The sequence below is a fragment of the Dipodomys merriami genome, unplaced genomic scaffold (genome assembly GCF_024711535.1).
Source record: "Dipodomys merriami isolate MVZ:Mamm:240054 unplaced genomic scaffold, mDipMer1.0.p SCAF_90, whole genome shotgun sequence".
NCBI lineage: Eukaryota > Metazoa > Chordata > Mammalia > Rodentia > Heteromyidae > Dipodomys > Dipodomys merriami.
Window position 1 is genome coordinate 1,657,441 of NW_027206513.1, and position 24,666 is coordinate 1,682,106.

Consider the following 24,666-nt stretch of genomic DNA (forward strand, 5'->3'; position numbering starts at 1 on the left):
AAAAACAAGACAGAAATAATGAAGTAACTAACGTACCAAATAAGGTCTTTGACGGATTAGTCTTGCAATCATTTCATCTCAAGAGTCATTGTTTTATTTACCATGGGAGCAAGTATTAAGCTCACTGAGCTTGTTCACACAGGGACCACTGCTGGTCATGGAAGGCAGGACATGCTTTGCTCATTACCAGTGCTGCAGAGGCTGAGCTCCTCATACTTATCTGGCATTGTCTCCTGTTACTTATCTGGCATTGTCTCCTGTGGCAGAATTCCTTAGTACAGTCCATTAAAGAATCAGAGCCAGGATTATGGCAGCAACACAGGAATGCATGCAGCCTTCACACCACCCTCCCTCCCCAATCAGGAAGTTCCCAAAGAGCCAAGGATCCGTCATTAAATGTCCTGTGATTAAGCGTTGCCATGTTACAATGGTTACAGGAATGCTCAATGCCCTCCCTAAGAGCTCCAGGGATTTGAACTGGATGGAGTGGTTTGGACTCAAATAGAATCTGGCCTCTGGGGACTTTGTCCTCTTGGGTGAACCTCAAGGCAAGGTCTGGATAGAAGGAGCTGAAATGAGAGTGCCCAGAGCCCATGTGCTCTTCCTGAGGAGGCTCACAGATTCACTGCCCCACCCAGTCTTTTGCACACAGAGACCAGGCCTTGGAATAAGCACCTCCTTGATTCTGATTGATTTCTACTTTCTGCTCTCTGGGAGGAGGAGAGGAATAAGGAGAAGAGCAAAGGACCCCAAGAATCAGGGACCGGGGGAATCTTCCCTCCCTTATATGTTACTAAGATCCAGGATTGGAGCTCTCATTTGCAGATCCAGAAGTTTTATTTGCACACCCACATTCGGTTGGGCCCAGAAAAATGAACTGAACTTAGATCTGACTGATTTATAAACAGATTGTCGGTTATTCATACCAGTCAGAATCCAGCTGCCAAGCCAGCTGCACATGCTCAACTTTCCCAAAGGCAGTTCTCTACATGGAATGAAACTGTAGCAAGGAGGCTGCAGCAGGTCAGACAGTCAGTGTAGCTCATGCCTCAGGCCTGGCTGCAGATCTGAGGATCCCCTGTGACCTGCGGAGACCCCGCAGCCCATGGGCTGCCCATGTGGCTAGATCGTGTTGGTGCCTTGCATACTAGCCTTAACCCTAGAAACTTACATAAACCACCCCTCTTCCATTGGAGGGTTGCATTTGATATTTGTCAATCAGGCTGAAACTTATCTGGGATACAGGGCTGCACTCAGGACACCCCTGGTATAGGTAGATATGGCCTAAGCCTCTCATCTAGTATGTCTGGACTTTCATGCACCTCACTCTGAAGTGCTCACTCTGTGCCCCAGAGGACAAACCTCAGGAATCGGCCAGGCTGGAATGCACAGTTGAACTGTCCAGACTCCAGGTAAACAGCTTCCAAATATTCAGAGATGTGATTTATATTGGGTCAGAGATTCCTTGTGTCATTGTCTTCATCTTAGAAACAAGACAGGTGTGGACACCAGTGGTTCACGCTGATAGTCCTAGTTAATTGATGTTTGAAGATGGCTGGGGTAGGAAAGTTTTTGAGACTTTTATTTTCAATTCACCACCAAAAAGCTGGAAATAGAACTGTGGCTCACTCACCTTGAGTGAAAAATCTAAGGAAAAGTGCCCAGGCCCTGAGTTCAAGCCTTAGTACTGCTATTAAGAGAGGGATAGAGAGAGAAAGAGAGAGAGAAAGAGGAGAGAGAGAGAACAGTCAGGCCTCTGGGGCTCTGCTTTTTTTGAGCCTGAGTTTGGTGTGAAGATTGAGGATGTGGCCTCTGAAATCTAGTTTTCTCAATTCAGGTCCTGCCATTGCCCGCTACCAGCTGTGTGACTACTACTCAACCTCTCTGAGCTTGAGATTCATACCCATTTATAGAAAAGCCTTTTACCTCGTGGGACTTGGGAAAATTGAGAGAAGCCTCCAAAGTCCTTGTCTTAGCCTGACTCATAGTGTTTAATTAAAAAATTGATTACTGTCCATCATTATTCTATGAAACCTTCATTTGCACAGCCAAAGTGGAACATGTAAACATTGTTCCTTAAGAGGAGAGAAAAGAGGATGATCAAGATCAAATAGGTTAAGGTCTTGATCTGCAGGAGATCTTAACAGGAGCAAATGTCAAGGTTCAGGTGTCACAATAACATGTACTGATTCTGGACTTTCATTCGACTAATAACCATAGTAGCAAAAGTTCCAGATCAGATGAAGGAGATATGGATATACAAAGTCAAAGAAGAATAACAATATGGATTTTCTCAAAAGAAATCCAGGGAATATTTTGAATAAGTAGAGAAATCTGTCTACAAGGAGGAAGTTTACACAGATACATAACAGGGTCTGACACCAAGAGAGCATTGTGCGTGCAGAGTCAGGAAAATCCAGCAGACATGTCAGTCCACTGGAATCTCAGAGCCTCTGGGCTGAGGTCTCCAGGGATGCAGGAAGAAGTGAAGGAGCCCATCTGTCTTCTTCTGCACAGGCCCAGGTGTTACCTGTGCAGCTTTTGAAGGAAACGCACAAAAGGGAAGAGGGTGTCAGTCTGTTAGAGCTCAAACCTTAGTGTCACCCCAGAAGAAAATGAACGCAGAATCAAGCCATTTTTATTAGGAACAAATGATCAAGAAAGAAAAGACATCAGTATCTGTCTGTCACCTAGAGACCAAGGAAAACCGTGTTTGAAATAAAAATGTTAAGCAGTCTCCAGTGGTTTCTCTAGTGAGATGAGCCACTACAATGATAAATTGGTATTTTTTTTCTGTGATAGGCATTTTTATCTTGCCCTAGAAAAAGAATAGCAGCTCTGAAGCCTGCTGGTGTCTGAGCCCCATAGGGTGTGCCAATTCCTAAGCCAAGAGAAGAAACGAAGTATTTTCATTAACTAAGTGGCCTCCTCCCTTTTCCAGCTCAGTGAAGAATTCTTCTTGCTTTCTCTCTCTCTCAGAGCTGATGAGTAGTTCTCATTAGGCTGCAGAAAGTCCCTTTCCTGGCTCTTAATAAAGTGCCTAATAATTTAGAATATTCACATGAAGAGCAGGTTGTAATTATAATCAGAATGTGTTATGGTGTAGATTCCTGCCTACTGAGGATTAATTTCAGACTCCTGTCAAGCATATATGTGTTTTGAAACAAGACTTTCCTTGCTAATAAAAACATGATCACATGCATTATTAAAACATTACTTCTGTGTTTGATCCATTAGTGTTTGTTCCAATATTCTTCATGAGGTTAGTGGTTTTTTTTCCTCCCTATTGTTAATGGGGTCATTTATTATGCAAACTACATTCACCTCAATTTAGTTTAAGCTCTGGCATTTGTCTCTGAGGAAATTATTAAAAGATTATTACAATCTCCTTGAATGTGCATTACATTATGCAAGAGCAGAAACATTAAAGTTATTTGTGTGTGTACATATGTGTGCAAGTGTGTGTGTGTGTGTGTGTGTGTGTGTGTGTGTGTGTGTGTGTGTGTGTGTGTGTGTGTGTGCCTGGACACTGTCCTTAGGTTTTTTTTTTTTCCTCTCAAGGCTAGTACTACAACACTCGAGCCAGAGCTCTGCTTTTGGCTTTTTGGCTTTTTGCTGCTTAATTGGAAAAAAGGATCTCACAGACTTTTCTGCCTGGGCTGTCTTTCAACCTGAATGCTTAGATCCTAGGTTCTTGAGTAGCTAGGATTATAGGTGTAAGCCACTGGCACCCAGCTTTCAACCATAAATCTTATGTCATTATGAGTACTTGTTGTCCCTTTAAATAACTCCCAAAGTCACCCAAGATTGCCAGTTCTCTCTGCTTGAAGGGCAGAAATTGCATGTCAAACTCTTATTCTTTTTGTTGTTGGTGGTGGTGGTTGTGGGGCTTGAACTCAGGGTCTGGACTCTGTCCCTAAACCTTTTTGTGCTCAGAGCTAGCGCTCTACCACTTTAGCCACAGCACCACTTCCTAAGCATCTTATTCTTGGAATAATGAGTTTCTGCAGAGTTGTGCTGCTTGTGCTCTGCCAGTGTGGAGGGTATAGTCAGAGGGAGGACCAGAGGGACCTTTCCTTTCCACTGGCCTCCATCTGCTAGTGGGACAAGCTTTAGAATGGTCCCTTGTATGGACCTCATGCTAGTGGCCTGAGGGAGGAAGGGAGCCACAGATACTCCTCCTCTGCTACTCACTTCTCTGTGTGTCTAGTCCCTGCTAAATAGATTTGTGACCAGTAGAAGCTGGCCAATGGTCTAAGGAACCCATAATGGGCTGACACAATTCACTGCTAAGACCCAGCAGACCCAGTATCTTGGAGGTCCCAGGACCAGGGAGATTATCCCAGCTTTGTCTTCTCTATCTAAGCCATTTGCTGAATCTCAGACTTGTGAGCAGTTCCTGTGAGCAAAAGATGCCTTTGTGAGTTGAAGGTCTTATTTCAGGCTACACAATGGACGGCCAAGAGAAGCAGGTGGATATCTCTATGCTTTGCAGGAGCTCGGTGCATCCTAAGCCTTTGGGTGTCACTCTTAAAATGAGGAAGTGGTAACTTGTGTTGAGGAGGAAGAGTGACAGCTGACCTTCTTGTGTCAATCATTCTTCAAGGGAGAGCAATTAAAGATAGAGGCCAAAGGGATACCAGGAAACATGTAGAACATTTTAAGTAGCAACATGAGCAATTGTGTGCTAACATGAAGGATGGCTCTTCTAACAGGAGATGATGAAGAACTATAACTGAACTTGAAGCATGGGGATGTGTAAAGACTTGACAGAGCATACAACTTTTACCAAAATTGATTTTAATTTTATGGCCCCTCAGCAAATCAAACAGACTTGGGGTAAAAGAAAGTTTAAGAACATAGAATCTTATGTAACTGTAACCCCTCCGTACATCACCTTAACAATAAAATTTAAATGAAAAAAGAACACAGAATAATTGAAAAATAAAATAGAGAATACAGAAGCTGAGGCAGGAAAATCACAAGTTCAAGGCCAACTTGGGCTTTTTAATAAGACCCGATCTCAAAGAAACCAAACCAAACTAAACCATAACCACAGATTATCCAGTATTGTACAATGTTTCTAGTCTTTCTGTATTTGGAAATGTGGATGAGAGTGGTCCTGACCCCACTCCAGGGATTCCTTCTTGAAACCTGAAGGCCATGAAGGTGATCTTGAAGTTTGCAGTCACTCAACCTGAGGACTTCTGGTTGGGTTTTCTAAAGATCTGCTATCACATTGCTCTCATGAAGAGTTCTAACCACCCCTCTATTTGGGAGTTGTCAAATCAGACTGTCTTCAGAGAGGCTAACACATTCTACTTGGAAAGAAGTGATTCTTTATGACTTAAACTGAAAAAGAAGGAAGAAAGAAAAGGCAGAGTCTAGCTCCTGAAGAACATTTGGTTTATAGAAACCTGTTAAGAACAGAATATAGCTGCCATAGTCCAACTGGATGCTGGTAAAATGTCACTAATCTTTGGGCCCAAGGTATCATGGCTGATGACAGTGGTTACAGCAGTCCTTAGTTACCAAACCTTTGCTCTGTGGTTGCTCTTATAAACCTTAACCTCCATAGCAACTCAGGGTCCACTGAGGAAACAAGCCTAGAGAGGTCAAATAAGTTTCTCAAGGCCATACAGCTATAAGGGACAGAAGAAAGATTCAAATCTGGGTAGACTACTGGTCTCTGCCCATATCGCAAGAGTCACTAGGTTTGCTAGACTTAAGTCTAGCAGCTCAGTAGCACTAAAAAGGCAGGAAAATGATGCCCTCCTCACTTTTCAAATGTATTCTTGCTCCTTTGTTTCCGGCTGGTCAGCTTTCTGTGCTGAATTACCTTACCCATCACCTAAATCATTTCAAAACAAGGTTTTAAAAACTGTTTTCAAGTTAATAGTTTCTTTGCAAATAAAAATCTCTTAAGTCCTTTGTATCCACGTGAATAGTCAAAAATAATACAGAGAAGCTGAGTGCCAGTGGCTCACATGTGTAATCCTACCTACTCAGCAGGCTGAGGGTTGAGGATTGTGGTTTAAAGTCAGCCTGGGCAAGAAAGTCCATGAGAGTCATATCTCTAATTAACCAGAAAAAAAATCCAGAAGTGGATAGAAGGGGTAGAGCACTAACCTTGAGAAAACAGAAAACAGAAAACCTAAGAGACAGTACCTACACCCTGAGGTCAAGCCCCAATATCAGCACACAAAAAAATAAATACAGAAAGAAAAACCAACTTGTACTGAATGCATATATGTTATGAATTTTACATTAAGAAGAGGGTCAACACTTCCACAATGGAAAAGGTATAGAAGTGTGGGAGTTTATATCTTGTCACAGCAACTCTGGATATGATTTTGTATTTTTTAAAAATTTACCCTATGGGCTGGGAAGGTGGCTCAGTGGTAGAGTGCTTGCCTTGCATGAATGAAGCCCTGGGTTTGATTCCTCAGCACCACATAAGCAAAAAAGAAAAAAAACAGAAGTGGTGCTGTGGCTCAAGTGGTAGAGCACTAGCCTTGAGCTGAAGAGCTGAGGGACAGCGCCCAGGCCCAGAGTTCAGGCCCCACGAGCAGACCAAAAAAAAAAAAAATTTACCCTAGGCCTTAGATCTAAAATATACTTATAACTCAAAAAATTAAATCTCCCAAAAACATACCATCAAAGAAATAACCACCCCATTAACAAGTGGGCTAAAGACTTAAAGAGACTTCTCTGACAAGGAAATAAGAATGACCAATAGACACATGAAAAAATGCTCAACATTTCTGTCTATAAAAGAAATGCAAATCAAAACAACATTGAGATGCCACCTCACCCCTTCTAGAATAGCCATTATCAAGAAAACAAATAATAACAGATGATGGCAGGGATGTGGCCAAAAGGGAACACTACTATACCTTTGGTGAGAATGTAAACTTGTTCAACCATGCTGGAAAGCAGTATGGAGGTTCCTCAAAAGATTAAACATAGAGCTCCTCTATGACCCAGAAATCCCACTCCTGGGCATTTACCCAAATGACAACAAATAAGGCCATACTAAAGCTACCAACACAACCATGTTCATTGCAGTATTAGTTACCATAGCTAAGATATGGAACCAGCCCAGATCCCCTTCAGTAGATGAATGGATCAAGAGATTGTGGTATATATACATAATGGAAATCCATGCTTCCATCAGAAAAAAATGACATTGCCCCATTCATAAGGAAATGGAAAGACCTGGAAAAAATATATTAAACAAAGCAAAAAATATATATTAAGCAAAGCAAAAAATATATTAAGCAAAACAAGCCATACCAAAAGAAATGTTGGTTGCATGGTTTCCTTCATTTGTAATAACTAGAATATGTCTATGATATTCTTAGCAGAGGATCACAATAGCCCAGTTGCTAGGTGCATATGACCATATGAAATGAAGTGTATCAAAATGAATTCCAAGAATTAGAAACAAGAGGTTTTTATTATGTACTGTTTGCAGTTGTTTAGTTTTCTGCACCTTTTGTCTTGTATATAAGCTTATCTGATCTGTGGAAGGGAAAGGGAATCACAGAAACAGAAGGACAAAGGATAAACTAATGCAACAATGATACTCACTAGACACTGTGTTGGAAACAAACTTTACAACTAGTGGGAGGAAGTGAGTGGGGAGAGGAAAGTGGGAAAAATGAGAAAGGGGGTAACAATGTTCAAAATGTACTCATTACCTTACTTATGTAACTGTAACTCCTCTGTTCATCACCTTTACAAAAAAAATTTTTTTAATGTACCGTAGATTGCATATTGTAAAGCTAAACCTATGTTCAAGAAAAATGAATTTAAAATTAGGTTTTAAAAAACCACATGTTCTAATCTCAAAAACATTTAGCAAATAACATTTGAGTTCACATGAGCCTCCCACACACAAACCAAAATGAAATACACGAAAAAAAAAAAAAAAAGCAACTATCTGTTTGACAACCAGACCTTTTTTTCCTGCTTTTGAATTTTTCACCTATAAATAATCTGTATGTTTCAAGCCTGACCATTTTCTTGAACAGGGCCTCATGACACGGTCTCACTTTAGTGCATCTTAAAAATAAGAATTTGATGTGTAAATCATGGAAACTTTAAGTTTTTGTAGGAGAGCTGCTTAAGAGGCATGTTTCTTAGGTACCAAAAGTGTCAAAATGAAGCATTAAGATGATGCATTCTTCTTCAGCCCATCTGTTTATCTTTTGTGAAATCTCAAGGTTGATAAATCATCAGAGATAAAAGCATCATTTTTTAACTTATCCTGAATCCCAAATGTCAGGAGGAAAACTAATGTGCCTTCTCTCTGAAAATTTACCTCTCTCTTTGCTTATGATTTAGGAGATTTTATTTGCAGAAAAATCATAATGCTCTAACTACTGGAAAATAATGGCTTTTACTCAGAAACATGAGAACCAAAGAAAGAAAAAGAGAGATGCATTCATCCTAGAAACACCAGTTTAGTAAGCTTTTATATGTGCTTCAAGTGGCCTCAAGTGTGGAATGTGGGAAAGACCACCAGGAGTTCACCAGTTCTTCGCCTTCATCTACTGGTACTTAGAACCCTTGATCAAGTTTATCACAGTGAATGATGAATACTTGATAGGGAAAGTTTTGTTTTGTTTTGTTTTAACATCAGTGTAAATAAAAAATTGGTCAAGTTAAGCAGGGTTTGGATGGCTTGCGGTTTAAAGCCAGACAAGAAGGTCTATGAGACTCTTACTTCAATTAACCACCAAAAAGCAGAAGTGGCTCAAGTGATAGAGTGCCAGTCCTAAGTAAAAAAGCAAACACTCAACACCATCAGTTCAAGCCTCAGTATATGCACAAGAAAGAGAGAGAGGAAGAAAGAGAGGAGAGGGAGAGGGAGAGAGAGAGAGAGAGAGAGAGAGAGAGAGAGAGAGAGAGAGAGAGAGAGAGAGAGAGAGAGAGGAAGGAAGAAAAGAAAGAGAAAGAGAAAGAGAAAGAAAGGGAAATGAAGGAAGAAAGAAAAGAAAGGAAAGAAAGAAAAAAAGAAAGAAAGAAAGAAAGAGAAGGATGGAAGGAAGGAAGGAAGAAAAAAAGAAAAGATAAAAAAAGGAAGAAAGAGGAAATAAAAAGAAAGGAGAGGAAGAAAATTGGTAAAGTTACCTTGATTTTTGGGGGGCCTTGAAAAATCACTCGGAAATTCTCTTTTAATTGCCGAAATAACCAAGAAATTCCCATAGATAAAAAATTTTAAGTGCAGGCGATTCTTTTTCTGTATCTAAACATATAATAGCACATAGGACTTGTAGAGAAAGCTTATAACCAATTCTGGCTTGAACTGAAGGATCAAATACACAGGTCAATCAACAAAACAACATGGCATTTAATGAAATGACTTTTCAAAAAGTTCAGAATAGCTGCTTCTCATGTATAGAACAACTCCCCAGGACAGTATCAGCTCCTCACCCCATGCATATTCTGTGTTCTTCAGATCCAAGCAGATTAATATAAATTAAAATGCATGCAAAATCATTCTAGACCATGAGCATGCAGTTGCATTTTCCTGCTAATTACTAAAAAGGCTATTTTAATGAGATATTTGGCTTCTGTCCTAAGCCCCAGAGGTATCTATAGTCCGTCCCTGCCACACAGGATCAGAGGTGGCTATGAGCAGATGGCCTCAGAATTGCTCTAGCCTTTTACCTTTTGCAAGAAGTGGAACTGAGGTATTGCTTCAGATCATGGGACCACAATGACAGGATGTCCTGGAGAAGTTGAGACTCTCAGACTCCCACTGATGCATGACAAACCAGCATTTAAACCATTGGGGTGTAGCATCTACTCTATTGGTCTTCAGTGATGGTCCATATGATACAACCTTTCTTGGCCCCCCCACCCACTCCCGCCATGTTCAACCTTCTGAAGTCAGCCCATGTGTGAAGGCCCGAAGCTTTCACTGTCAATGTCCACTATCCATAGGGAATGTTGGAGAGAAGCAAGGTCCCAGCATGCTTTTCTGGAGATTTTGCCAGCTATCCTTACCCATTACCTTCCTGTCTTTAGTACTATGTACAGAATTTCTAAATCTTAGTTTTGCAAAATTGGCCAAATCCTGTCCCTAAAGGGACAATGGTGTTGAGGTGACCTCCAGTGGAATTTTAGTATTGCATTTTCTTTTTAGCCAGGTGTGAAAGGGTTCTGCAGGTGGCATAGAGCAGTGTCATGGTGAATGGTGTTATTGTCTAGTCCTGGTGACACTGAGGAGAAGATGAGTGATAGAGACAGCTCTGATGCCATCTCTGGCTCTATATTGGGGCTAGGAATGTGGCTTAGTGGTAGAGTGCTTGCCTAGCATGCAAGAAACCCTGGGTTCAATTCCTCAGTACCACCCAGAGACAGAGAGAGACAGACAGACAGAGACAGAGACAGAGACAGAAAGAAGGCCAGAAGTGGCGCTGTGGCTCAAGTGGCAGAGTGCTAGCCTTGAGCAAAAGAAGCTCAGGGACAGTGCCTATGCTCTGAGTTCAAGCCCCAGGACTGGCACAAAAAACAAAGTCTGGCTCTGTATCCTTGCCCTTGGCTATACTCAGAGAAGTCCAATTACATTGGCCACGTGAAGATAGGCCACCTCCTGACACACAGGGAGTCTAGAGGCTCCAGAAAGAGTCTCCACAGTATGTGGTCTCCCTCTCCCTGAGTAAATGATCACTTGATGGGATTTGGCCCTTTACCCTCCCCCCCCCCCTTTGCTTGCTGCTCATATCTAGGACTTGGCAGTCAGTTATCTACATCTCACTCCCATGGCTCAGACCAGGATGTCAATGAGACCCTATTACTGTTCCTGTCCTAGCTAAACTAGCATATGTCTGCCCACAGGTCAGTCTCAATTGACACATTTCCTTTTTCTCAGATGTCCTCAAGAGTGAGGTAGAGACCAGACTTTGGGTTCAGAGTATCAGCACAACAGGGCACATTTCAATCTAGTGCCTCTAGGAGAGAGAATAAGATGTGAACACAGGTGCCTTCATACATGTGGGGTCTGATGAATCCACAAAAGGTACAGGATATCCTGGGACTACAGAAGGCCTCACAGAATACAGGCTCTTAAAGCGTGACTAGCATCCCAATGTTAGAATTGTATGGCTGCTTCACAAGAAGACAACCACAAAGATGAACTAGTGTCAGAATGACCTTCTTGGCCAACAGCTCCAGTACAGGTCCCATGGAAAACTGGAAGCTGGGAAGCCAGAGGCAAATGCATGGAGAAGCATTTATTGTAAGCACAAGCCAGGCAGAGGGGGGGTGGGTGAGGTTTGGGGGACCACCCACCTGAGCAGAAAAAACAAAAGAGGCTCATGGCCAAACCCCATAGCATGCAGGGCTGATGTTTGGGGGGCATACACTGGGGCCAACAACTCAGGGTTTGTTGGTAATACAGGTGTGTGGCTTTCTTTCTCCCTTATACCAAGTGAATGGCTTGTTCAGAGAATGACAATGGGCCTGTTTAGGCAAAAGGGAAGTATTTAGGAAAAAAGCTTTCTCTCTCATTGATAGAAGGACCATGGAGAAGTGGCTTGGAGTGGGTGACTGTGCGGTGGACTGAACACCACATTGAAGAGCTGGGACACTTCTGGGTAGCAGGGGAAAGCCCAGGAGAGGCCAAGCTACAGAGTGACCCCCCACCTCCAAGCTCCCTTGAAAGAAACTTCCCTGGGCTTGGAGAAAGTGATGCTTGGAGAGAGGATGAAGACCAAAGCAAGTGGGTGTGAGCAGCAAGCCAGAGGACAAGGACCAGGTGTCTGTGGGAGCTGAAAGAAGGGTTTGCTTCCAAGAAGCAGCATCCATGTCACCATGATGGAGAAGCTGAGGCCCCAGGAGTGGGGATAGAATTCATTGTGCTGAAACCTACTTTCAGAGTGATGGTCGTTTGCCATAGAAGGGAAGACATGGGGATGGAGGGAAGGGTCACACATTCCATACTCTTGTAGAAGCTGATGACAGAGCTGACTGGGATGTGGTGAGTGAGAGAGAAGTTGAAAGAACATTCTAAGATTGATCTCTGAGCAAGACTACCCCAAGTCTGGGTCATATGTCCAGGTCAGTTGTAACCTGCTTATTCTCTTATCTCTTCCTTCAAAAAGGAAAATAAACACTATAGCATTATGCATTTGGTTTGTCTTGTTTGGTCTTCTGATTTGCAACAACATGCCATCCCTGAGCTGTGGGTACCTCCCATCTCTCAAGGCTCTATCGCCCTTGCAGAGTGGTCTGTATTTTCTTCTTATAAATGACCTTTTTAAAAATTTTTTTATTGTGAAAATCCATACAGAGGGGTTACAATTACATGGGCAAGATAGTGAGTACATTTCTTATCAAGCATTGTAGCCTCCTCCTTTGTTTGCCCTTCCCATCCCTTCCCCTTTCCACCCCCCACCCCCCACACAATCACCACCACCACCCCCCACTCACTCCCCCCTCCACCCCCACCCCCTAACCCCCCGCCAAAGTTGTAAAGTTCGTTTTTCGACATAACAACTTGTACATCTCATTGGTGCAATGGGTCCACCTGTATCCCTATTTAAATGATTTGTTTTTCCCCTTCCCCTCCACAAATTATACCAACATCAAATACAGTGAAAGCAGGGGTTATACCGTGGGGGAGGGACATACAAAGCAACAAAGAAATCATCTTATAAATATAAATATGACAACAAATGACCTTTTATAAAAAACTTAAATAGGGTCTCCCCCAACCTCAAAGTCACTTGTTATATAAGGGTTTTCTTCTATCAGGCTCCAATTCATCACACAAAGGTGCTAAGGTTAATAAAGGAGAAGATAACTCTGCACCAGATGGAGGCCCCAGTGTCTATGCACTGAAGTAAAAGTAGCAAGCATGAAAAAGGCAGTTAAGACCATGTGTTGAATGAAGGAAATTCTAGGTTCTATCTACAGTTCTTCAGGAAAAGCATGCTGTCAGTGAGACCTAGTGCTCTGCTGGGCTTGTTTTGCAGCACACATCACTTTTATTGAGCATTCAGCCTCTTGAACCAGCCACAGATATAGAAAAAAAGTCAGCTACACAAATGCTTTCATTTTGAGGATTGTCCCATTTTCTATTTAAAACTTAGTCAAGTGTGGTGGTACATGCTTGTAATAACAGCTAATGCAGTGTCAGAGGTAGGGGAATCACAGTCCTAGGCCTGTCTGAGCAAAAACAGAGAGCCTGGGCTGGGAAGGTGGCTCAGTGGTAGAGCGCTTGCCTTGCATGCATGAGGCCCTGGGTTCAATTCCTCAGCACCACATAAGCAAAAAGAAAAAAGTCGGAAGTGGCGCTGTGCCTCAAGTGATAGAGTGCTAGGTTTGAGCTGAAGAGCTGAGGGACAGCGCCCAGGCCCAGAGTTCAGGCCCCACGACTGGACCCCCCCCAAAAAAAAAACACAGAGAGCCTATCTGAAAAATAACTAAAGCAAAAAGTGCTAGGATATGGCTCAGGTAGTAGTGTCTGCCTACCAAGTTCAAGGCTATGCATTCAAACCCAGTACTGTCAAGAGAGGAAAGTAGGGAGGGAGCGAGAAGGGAAAGGAGGGAAGCGGAAGAGAGGAAGAAAGAACTATCAGCTTGTCCTGAGTGATGCGCTCTGCATGAGCTATCTTTGAAGAGTGTAGCCAGGACAGTGGCCATGGTGAGCAGCGACTGCCCAACTGTGTCCCCATCCTTCCTTTTCTCTTTGAGGATTTGGTAGAAACCATAGTGGAGTGAGCTAAGGTATCAGCCTGACAAGCAAAGGGAAATCAACAGAAACAAGTGTACTCTGCTTCTGCAGGCTTCCACTGGTCCTCAGAGTTGCCTGGTGTTTTCTGTGAAGCAAGGGTCCTGAGGTGCTGGCCTCGTAAAACTCACCCAGCCCATGAGGAGAGCACTTTACCTGCAGTGTGGTACTGGGTTCCTACACATGCACTTAAGTCCAGTCCCACAAACTGGGATATCATAGGAACTAGGATAGTTTAATCTCTGGGGGATAAGATGGCCCACATCGTGGCTAACCCTAGGTCTCCCAATGGTGTCCAGTGGAGTGTGGCTGGTGATAATAGCCTTGTGCTCATATGTGAGCTCAGATGGCTGGGCAGACAAGTCACTGTGTGCAGAGCTTGTCCCATGTAAGGTACTCTACTATGTTACCAAAGAAGCACAGCTAGTGTGCCATGATATCCACGGTGTACACAAGGTTCTCCATGCTGCTCATGATCAGTCTACAGCCAGGCTGTTCACCATTTCTGTTTCTTCCTTTCCAGTTACATTACAGCAGTTCTCACTGGCCGTGCAGAGCTGTCCTGACCCCATGGACCAGGCTTTGTTAATGAAGGTAGGTTATCAGATAAAGCACTCATTTCCTTAAAGCATCCTGGCATTTGTATTGCCCGGAGGAGAGTTCTGTTCTTACAAGCAGGAGTAAATTTATCATCTCTGAATTTTGTGCTCCGTGGGGATGCACTTGTCATGGGCGGGTGGAGGGAGTGTTGCTGGCTAATGAGCCCCTGGCCATCCATGGAGTGCAGAAGTGACAGGAAAGTGGGTGTCGACTACTAGCAGGGAATCTGCTGTATTCTCAGAGGGCTCCACTGCTTCTTTTTAAACTTCTGTGACAGTAGATTTATGAGGCTTGGCCAAATTCCATGTCTCCCACTATACTTTTTAATTAAGACAAAAGATTCCACATGCTCTGAGCCTACCACATCCTCACATTTGTCACCAGAGGGAATGTTGCACAAATTGGACCACTCATACTAACCACTGGGATGGCCATTTTGTGTCACAGGTTCCTTGCCCTTCACTAAAAGACAAACTTCTTTTCTTCTCAGTAACAATCATTTCATTTCCTTGCAAATGAAACAAGTACAGCTATTTAGGATGTGCCCACAGTGAGCCACAGTGTGGAAAAATCTGGCAGTTGGCCTCATGCATTTAACCAGAACAGTGTCACGGAAGGCAGAAAGCAATAGGTAACAGCAAATTCCTGAGGTTCACACACACACACTCACACTCACACTCACACACACACACACACACACACACACACACACACACACACACACACACTTTCCCACTGGTGATTAAATCTCCTGTTGTCACCTAAAAACCCTCTAGGCTGACCCTGGCACACATACGTTTCCATGATGTCATTTCCATTCAGCACCACTGAGAAATGGTGTGCGCCAAGGTGTTTCTTTACCCAAACCCAGTTTTTTTACCAGGTGTCCTCTGTCTTTAGAAATGGGTGGAAAAAAATAGGTGTCCCCATAAGGGATCTTCAGCTGATTTGCCTAAGAGGTGTTATTTTTGGTCTGACATTATTTTAAGCTTTCAGTGATGTTAATTTTAAAATAAAGAAGTGTTGCTGGGCATGAGTGACTCATGCCTGTAATCCAGCTACTCAAGAGGCTGAGATCTGAAGATTGAGGCTCAAAGCCAGCCTGGGCAGGAAAGTCCATGAGATTCTTATCTCTAACCATCAAAAAGCTGCAAGTATAACTATTGCTCTAGTGATAGTTAGTCTGCATTTGTTTTTGTGCTACCTGTGAGCACAAAAGCACAGGGCAATGCACAGGTCCTAAGTTCAGGCCCCAGAACTGGAACACACACACACACACACACAGAAGAAATGTTGAGTTCATCTTAGAGACCTGTTTCATCTGAGTCTTGGGTTCCTAGTACACTGAGTTGGCCTAACAGTGATTCAGGCATATGAACAATTCTTGCTATTTTGATTCTCACACCAGCCTCCTTGTTCTCTGCCCCAAGTTCCACTCCTCCAAGCACCATTCCTGCTGGCTTTCTATGACCCAGCCTGGAGCCCCAGATACCCTCCTCTACCTTCTTGCATATTCTGGGTGATGAGGACTCAGGGGGTTGAGTTTTTCTTTCCATTCTGTCTAGCATTTTCTTCTACCACCTGTTCTTACTTCTTTTTGTTCCCCTTCGATTCTGTCCACTGTGACCCATTTTCAGAGGTGATGCTCCTGGGCCCCACATGGTACTACCAGCAAGCCCCACTTGGAGTTTATGTGGGTGGAGAGATCAGAGCTTGCTCTGCTTTGCTTATAGTTACACGACTTAGGTCACCACAGTCCCTCTCTAAGTGTCTTCTCATCTAGAGAGAGTGTTGGGGAATGGATGCTACTCTAAGTCTCTTGTTCTCCCCCAGACTCATCCCCAGGCTGCTCCTGTGCTGGCCTGGGATGGCTTTTCCTGTATGCTTGGTTTAAAAACTACCATTTGACCTTGAGAGAGGAAGGTTAAGACAGAATGAGATGGCATTGAATGTACATAACATTCAGTATTTTGTGACTTCCCCCTTGTTTTTGAAGACTGCGTGACCACCGCAACTGGGGGTGTTTTCACAATATTTGCAGATATTTGAACAGGCATCATCAAAGAAGTTTCACTCAACAAAAGTGGGTGCTCGGTTCATCTACATCGAAACTATTTTTTGATTTTTTTCAGGAGATTGAGGTTCTTTTCATGTTATGTGTGAGAGTCTTCATACTATGATAGTGCTGTACAGGACTCATGTGGACATGTGTAAGAGACCTCAGGCTTACAGTAGGTCATTTGGTCTATAGTCTATCTGCTGTTGATTGTTATTTTTGTTCTCATACACTTGACAGATTACCTACCATCAATGTAGGTATTTAACTCAATCTCCTGAAAGTTCAGTGGAGGTTAACTAACAGATCTAGGTCAAATTTGTTATTTTAAAAAATCACATTTTTGGCCTGGTGCTGGTGGCTCATCTCTGTAAATCCTAGCTACTCAGGAGGCTGCAAGCTGAGGATCATAATTCAAAGCCAGCTCAGGCAGGAAAGTCCATCAGACTAATATCTCTAGATAACTACCAAAACAACAACAAAAAAATCAGAAGTGTAACTGTAGCTCTAGTGGTAGAAAAAAAGCTAAGAAACAGCACCCAGGTCCAGTCTCAATACCAACACAGAAAAAATCATATTTTACATGTATATCATTGTGTCCTATGTTGCCAAAGATAATTGAAACCTAAGGATGGATACTTTGCTCTAGTCCATGAGGGTGCACACAGACTGCAGACAAGATGGAAGAGATGACAACACAGTGAAGCAGATGGTTAAACTACTGAAGCCAGGACCCACTGGAAAACCAGAAGCCATGAGACTTGGGATTCTAAAGGCCAGAATCCTTTCCTGATAACCAGGATGAGCAGGAAAGAGGGGACAAGGTAAATCACCACCATCACATAAGTAGTTAGAAGATGGGAAAACAGAACAGAGAAACAGGATCCTGGACCCTTAGACTGGGCTTCTCACAGGGACAACCATTCGGATAGGTGAAATCACAGATGAGTACCGCCCTCCCCCCACACCATGATGAGAAGCCTGGAAGGTTAGGCTGTTGGTGGAATGTATCTAAATATCATGGAGAGCTAGCTTCTCTGTGACTCAGTTTTCCCATCTACTAAGCAGAGGTCAGGGAGGATACTGAATTACTTAGGGGTTTTTCCCACCACCGCAGCCCTGTGAAGGAGTTACGGAAGAGACACTGAGCTATGGGACTGCTGCTCCTAGTAGGTCTCTGTCAGTGAGATCTCACAGAAAATATTTAGCCTCCATAATTAAATTACTAACTTGGTCCTGTTTACTCTTTTATTTTTTAATAAGTTTTTTATTATGAAAATACTGTACAGGGGGGTTACAGTTACATGAGCAAGGGAATGAGTACATTTCTTATCAAGCATTGTTGCCTCCTCCTTTGTTTTTCCATTTACTTGTTATCTCTTGTTTCATCACTCTCTCCTAGGCCTTTTGCCAGTTAGACCCTTCCAGTCCTAGTGGCCACCATCCTAGAGAGCCCTGTTACCACTGACCTCACCCAGCCTGGCCTGTGGCTCCAGGTCTCACCCAGGCTCCAGCCTCACATTTCAAGCAATCTCAGGAAGCCCATGCTTGATCTTCTCTGTCCTCCCTGCAATCCTCCTTCCCAACCTTCCCTATCCTTAGTCTCAAAGGTGTGGAGAATGGTCTAGGGCTCTTCCCAGGCCTAGGGCTTTTGTGTCTATCCTTCCTTTGCAGCACCTTCCAGCATCACATTTGTCTGTCTGTCTCCCAGGAAATAGCACCTGCATTTAACCTCTCAGGGATACATTCTTGCCTTTTTCCTGGAATCAGTCTGTGTCCTGGAGCAAGTTACTTTTTCTCTCTTAGCCCAATCTCCTAGTAGAAAAATAAGGTGACTAGATGACCCCAAAGAACTCCCACATCTGCATCCTACAAGTATATGGCTGGACAGTGCCAGCAACCTGTGATTCTAAGTGTGCTTCATAAAGAATCTACCTGGCCCTTTCCAATCTGTCTCTCTCCTTCAGGCTCTGCCAGGTCAACCCAGGAGTCTTGTGCCCTAGTTACTTCCTATGTGTATTTCCAGTCCTAACTCCATTTCTGCTTTGGAAAAGGAGTGATCTAAGGATTCATTATTCAAACCTAGATTTTTTGTGTAGGGTGGAGGGACAGTACTAAAGTTTGAACTCAGCGCCTATCACCTGATCCATGCCTCCAGTTTGACCTTTTGGTAGTTGATTAGAGATGGAATCTATTGAATTTTTCTACCCAGGCTGGCCTCAAACCTCAATCCTCTAGATCTCAGCCTCCCGCATACATAGGATTACAGGGATGATCTATGAACATCTGGCTTTTTTTTCCCTTGCAAATGAAAATAAGCCATTTAGTTTGGCTAGAGGTGTGGCTCAACATTAGAGTGCCTGTCTGGCAAGCATGTGGCCCTGAGTTTAATTTTCCTGCCAGGATGGGCTTCTCCTTAATCTTATACCTTCTTTTTAGATGGCAGTTGGTAGAAAAATAGGTCTGTTGGTACACTGAATTCAGACCCCATCATTTTCTCAACTGAATATAAACAATCACACATCTCATTTTGTTCTTGTACATCTTGCAGCAGCTGCTTCCAATTTGGTAGGTGAGATCAGCTCCAGCCAGGGTCCCCTGGCAGGAGTTTTGTAGGACTAAATGAGGCCATCACCTGAAGGGCCTTCTGACTATCCTTGGGTAGGCTGGAAAAGCAAATGCAATACGAGGGGGACTGTGGCCCTTGCTGGGGAAAGCCGTCCTAGGTCAAGCGCTAGTGCTGAGGGAACTTTGGCTGGTGTGTTATCCCTGAAGCCAGACAGTAGAACAGGGAGGCTCTGAGCAAGTCTTCCCTCACCCCAATGAGGCTAAGCAGAATGATCTCCATTCTGCAGCTCAAAAAGCTCAGGTGGCTGGCTGGGAGAGGGTAAAGGCAATCTTCTCTGCAGGTGGGACCTAATATTACATGGAAAACAGTAACAGAAATCAGACTTCCTGTGAAAACAAGTAAATAAATAACCAGACAGCCAGCTGGGCTGGTTTAGCACAATGTCTCACATCTCTGTCCCCGCAGTGATGTTCCAGCCTTTCCTCTGCAGCCCTGACTGAGATAGGGACTGGCCTCTGGCGAGGTAGGTCATCCCTTGGTGTGAGGAGATACATAAAGTAGTTTTCCTGTTTGCTATCCTTCCACACTGGCTGGGGCTGGTGGGCATAGTTGCCTGGTGTGAGGTCCAGATCGTATAAATAGAGAAGATGTGGGGGACACTCAGAGATGAATGCTTCTAGGAGCTTTCTTAGCAGGTCTTACCACCCTCAAGCATTAATGCTGCTCCAGGTACACAGAGGTACCTGAGCAAGTGTGGAAAGAGAATCCCAGGCCTCCCTGCCACTTTGTCCTCCTGTCACCATTCTATAGCCAGATACAACTGCTTTCCGAGCTGAAGTTGTTCTAAGAAATCAGACACCCAAGCCCTTCTATTGTTTTTTAATCACAAGATGCCTTTACTAAGTGCAATACACAGGAGTAGTACTCTGATAGGTTCATGCTGGATTCGTGTCCATTAAAGAGTCTTTGGAGGTTATACACATTTCTGTAGAGTTCTCTTACTAGTAAACTCAAGCCCTTCTTAAAACAGTAAAACTATCGAGTCACCATGGCTCATGCCTGTAATCTTAGCTACTCAGGAGGCTGAGAGCTGAGGATTCACAATTTCAATTCAGCCTGGTCAGGAAAGTCGGTGAGACTCTTATTTCCAATTAACCCCCCCCTTCAAAAGCCAGAAGTACAAGTGTGGCTAAAGTGGTAGAATGCCAGCCTTGAGCAAAATAGGTAAGGGACAGTGCCCAAGCCCTGTGTTCTAGCCTCAGTACCAGCATATAAAAAGAAAACAACAAGAAAAAAACTAAAAAAACAATAGCAACAACAAACTTCTGAGCCACCAATATTGTCAAATCCCTTAGTCTTCTAAGTTTACATATTTTCCCAACTCTTCCCAGAAACAGGCCTTTCTTTTCTCTTGGGCTGCTGGAGTCCTGTTAGGACTGGAGGCTTTCACCCAAAACACAATGACTCCACCTTCCCCTGGGAAAGGACTGTGCTAAGGAGAAAGGGAATTTTCCACATGACTGCTCCACTGCTTTGCGAGGCCCTCACGCCCCTGAAAAGGTTCAGAAACACCCAGCAAGCTGATTGTCTAATGTTTCTTAAATTGTCCTTGTTACAAAGATTCTTTCTGCTTCACTTCTCCTGAAGATCCCCCCACCATCACCCTGCCATGTCGCTTGGGCAAGGAACAGCAATGGAGCCATTCAGGGTCCAGTATGGAGAAGAGGCCTGAGCACCCACACAGGTGTCTTTTGTCTACCTCTGGGCCGAGAGAAGGCTCTGTGCCTTCCGTTTCCAGAGGGTGCTCACCACAGCAACCAAACCTCTAAGCAGGGTGTTGGAAGGGGACTGTCCCAGCATCACAGGCAACTAGCAGCAGCAATTTGAGCCTGTCAAGTGGGCGAGGTGGGTTTTTCCCTCTTTCCTGCACTCTTAACTGCCCTGCTCTTCCTTTTCTCAACATGTGTAGGAGGTAGCTAGTTTAAGCACCGAACCTAGCAGCCAGTGTTAATTACAAACACCTCCCTTCAAGCACAGAACAAACAACAATGCCCTTTCTACAGGCAGCCTTTCTCAGGACCAAAGACCCCATCTTAGCCTATATCTTTGAGAATGTCTTCAGCCCTAGGATAGCAAATGCTTCCTTCGGCTTCTCAAGTGGAGGCCCTTAGAGGCTGCCTGTGTGGGCTACATCCTGTATGTGCCCCACAGAGGCCCACAGTCCCTCAGTCATTGGGGGCTGGTCATGGGATTGAGCCTCCCACACATGGAGGGAAAAAAGATGGTTCTCATTTGGCAGTTGGACTCTATTTACAAATCCAGCAAGGTGCAACACGGCAGCCCAGATTCTGAGTTCTGGTAGCACAAATGATAAAAGGCAAGTAGGGTCCAGTCCTGACCCTTCCAACTTACTCATTCCAGATGAGCCACATGGAAAGCTGTGTGTGTGTGTGTGTGTGTGTGTGTGTGTGTGTGTGTGTGTATGTGTGTGTGTGGCAGTTTTCTCAGAGAAGTCATCCAACAATTGTTGACTCAGTGTTTCCTATGTGCTAGATAACATTCCTGGCTTACTTGAAAAATTATGCCTTAATGTTAACATATTTAATAAGAGAAAATAGCTACTGATGACAGAGAATTCAATATTCAGACTTAGACTTCCAAGATCAAATGGTTTTCTCTCATTCCTGGATCTTTATAACATTGGGACCTTGGAATGCCCCCTCTCTCACTCCTGAATGTCTCCCCATGAATGCCAAATCCATGCCAATTACACGGCTCAGCCCAAAACAGCACCCCAAAATCTCACTGACAATTATCCTTCCCAATGAAACTGATTTTGGATAGTACATAGGATTTTTTATTTCAGCAGACTCACTTTTTAACTCAAAGGAATAATGGTAGAATTTTAGTATCACCAATAAGCAAAAGTTATTTTGGCTCTTAGCACATATCTGCGTCATTCAAAACATTTGGGAAGTATGTCATGTGCCAGGTACTGTGCTAGGTACTACCAGTGCAAGTATCAGTAAGACACAGCTTTGCTCTCAGATATTCCCCTAATGAAGAGGTGCACCCCAATAAGCAAGCACCTTGGAGCAGGTCCAGTACTGAGAGAGAGGAAATTTGATGATAAAAGAGCACTCGGCTGAGCTTTAACTCAATATGGATTTGGGAAAGACTCTCCAGAGTGGGTAGCATTTGAGCTAAGTCTTCATGTCTTTGAGGGGATTTACATTTATTCAATTGTGTGGGTTCCACAGCGCTTACCAGTGGTGTTGACTTGACAAGTGGTATTCTGAGTTTTTCTCTTACAGTATTTCAGGTGCAATGATGCGTGCCCTTGAGTGTTCAATGTCAAAACAGGGGCCCCAGACAGCTCCCTCCCTGGGAGAGGGGATCCAGAAGCTTCCATTCTTGCCAGGCCCATTTCTCCAACTGACTTACAGATGTATCAAAAACACAGCATCTAATATACCCTTCTTGGCTTGGAAGACATTCCAGTTTCCCCAGGTTGTATCATAGTCTGATATCTCTGGAAAGGAATGCATTAGAAGCCATCCTCAAATCACACTTGCTCTACAATTGTTTTGAGAATGTGGCCTCCCTGCCAGAGGCCAGGAGAAGAGAGCAAAATGTGTGGGAGGAACTGGAGGGAAAAGGCAGAGGGTTTTGTGTCTACAACAAGGGAATTCATTGTGCTGTAGGAGAGTCTGCCGTCCATCTAGCTCCTCCACAAAGTTCTTCTGTAGGACAAAGGGGCTAGTATCATTCTAGTCTGAATACCATTCAGACTAGATTACAAAAAAGGTAGCATATTCTCTACATGGATGACAGCAACATGGGAGGACATGTTACCTGCTCTGTCCTCAACATTCCATTGTCAAGGAGCTAAATCAACAACCAAGTTCAGACCCAGGTAGGAAGCAGAAATCCTTCTTTGGAAATGCACCAACCTACCCCAAGGATAGAGAGCAAACCCTCCAAGGACTCCTGCCCCTGTGTATCTGGCACCAGGACATTATGACCAGGTGTGACTCTTGGAATACTCTGTTCCCCTCTGTGCAGAGATGTAGGGGGCAGATTTCATTTTAGGCCACTTTAGGAGACAGAACAAGAGGAAATGAAATGGGCTGAGATGAGAAAATTGGAAGGATTTTGTTAAAAATAATAATAATAAAATCACATAGGGGAAACTGAGAGCAAAATTTGGCCCCAGGAGACAGTCAGTGAGAGGAAATCACAAAGCCTAGCTCAACTTTGTCATTTCACCACTGAAATGGAGATAAATATACTGAAATGCCCAAGAGGTATCACTCATCTAGAAAATGGAGAAAATCCTTCAGGGGCTTTCTGTGGTGTGGGTCTCAGCCACCAGACGCAAATAGAATTCCTAGGTGGCTAACATAGGTTACATTTCTCAGCAGACTGAGAAGGGGACCTTGGCGCTCCAGTTGCAGGAGCAGTCACGCTCCATGGGCGGACGGAAGCAGCAAAACCCAGCATTGCACAGTCCCCTCCCCATGGCCCACCACATTTACACTCTGAGTAAAACCTGGAAATGTTTCAGATTTGCTTATTTCTGTTCTCTGCACCTGCCTAACTCTTCTTCAGGCCCTTACTAAATGTTAGCTGCTTTGGCTTGGATAATTTTTTACAATGTGCAAATGGCTATCGCAATTCAAAATACCTTGTAGATGTCAAGTATGAAATGGGGTGAAAATTGCTTAGGAAAATTCCATTCTTGTCCCAGAACCAAGAAAAGGCTCTGTCATTCCAGACTGGATACCCTACATCCCAAAGGGAGCAGAGGCTCACATGGATGACAACTGTCTATGAGGACATTGCATATGCTCTTAGCCCCTTCATAAGAAGGAAGTCAGGAGGGGAAGGAGATTATTTCTGAATTGAATGTGAGGAAAACAGTCAGTATGAAGCCACCAGCCATCATTGTCTCTTCTGAGAATCTAATGGATTCTTCCTATCTTTGAACAAAGCTTTCCATCTTCTTTGTGTCTGGACTGTAAAAGGACAGCATGGGGGTGAGGCAGTGTGATGTGTTCTGAAATGTGATATGTTCTGATAGGAAGGGCAGCTAGGAACAGCTTACTAATAATAGTTTGATGAATGTTATCTTCTGAAAGAACTCTCACAGGAAAGATACATTTAAATGTCTGTACTATGGCCAATCATATATGTAAAGTAAATTTATTATTCAAAGTAGAAGACTCTGATTGGATAAAAAAATAAAAGCCAACTACATGATATTTGAAGGGATGGGGGACAGAGAGAGGCATCTGCTTCCAGGAAAATAGAGTAGACACACTTTCCCTATTCTTTCTGCTAAGTACAACTAAAAATAATTGCACAAACAGATCTAAAAGATGAAGACTAGAAAGCCAAACCAGTTAGGAACCCTGGACTCAAGTTATAACCCAGAAAGGAGTTCTCTGGATCCTTCAAATATCCCAGATTTGCTAAGGAAGCTGGAAGCCTGGAAAAGCCTATTGTCTACAACAGAAAGAGATGGAAGAAGAGGAAGAAGAAACAAGAGAGAGCCTAGGAAGACAAGGACTTTCTGGCCATCACTACTCTCCTCCTGAAAAATGTGTGGCCCCTATCTGCACACCATGCCAGGTGAGAAACGCAAACTTCCCCTCCCACTACTGGGCAGTGCTACCCCACCACTGGGGCTGC

At 43.6% G+C, this 24,666-nt stretch overlaps 1 protein-coding gene across 1 annotated transcript in view; it reads left to right on the forward strand.

The window, feature by feature from the left end:
• Acoxl (acyl-CoA oxidase like) overlaps positions 1-24,666 on the forward strand; it is a 366,861-nt gene that overhangs the window by 309,567 nt on the left and 32,628 nt on the right. Inside the window, 1 exon segment of the mRNA XM_070013290.1 lies at positions 14,271-14,341. Within this exon segment, the coding sequence (XP_069869391.1) occupies positions 14,271-14,341 (71 nt within the window).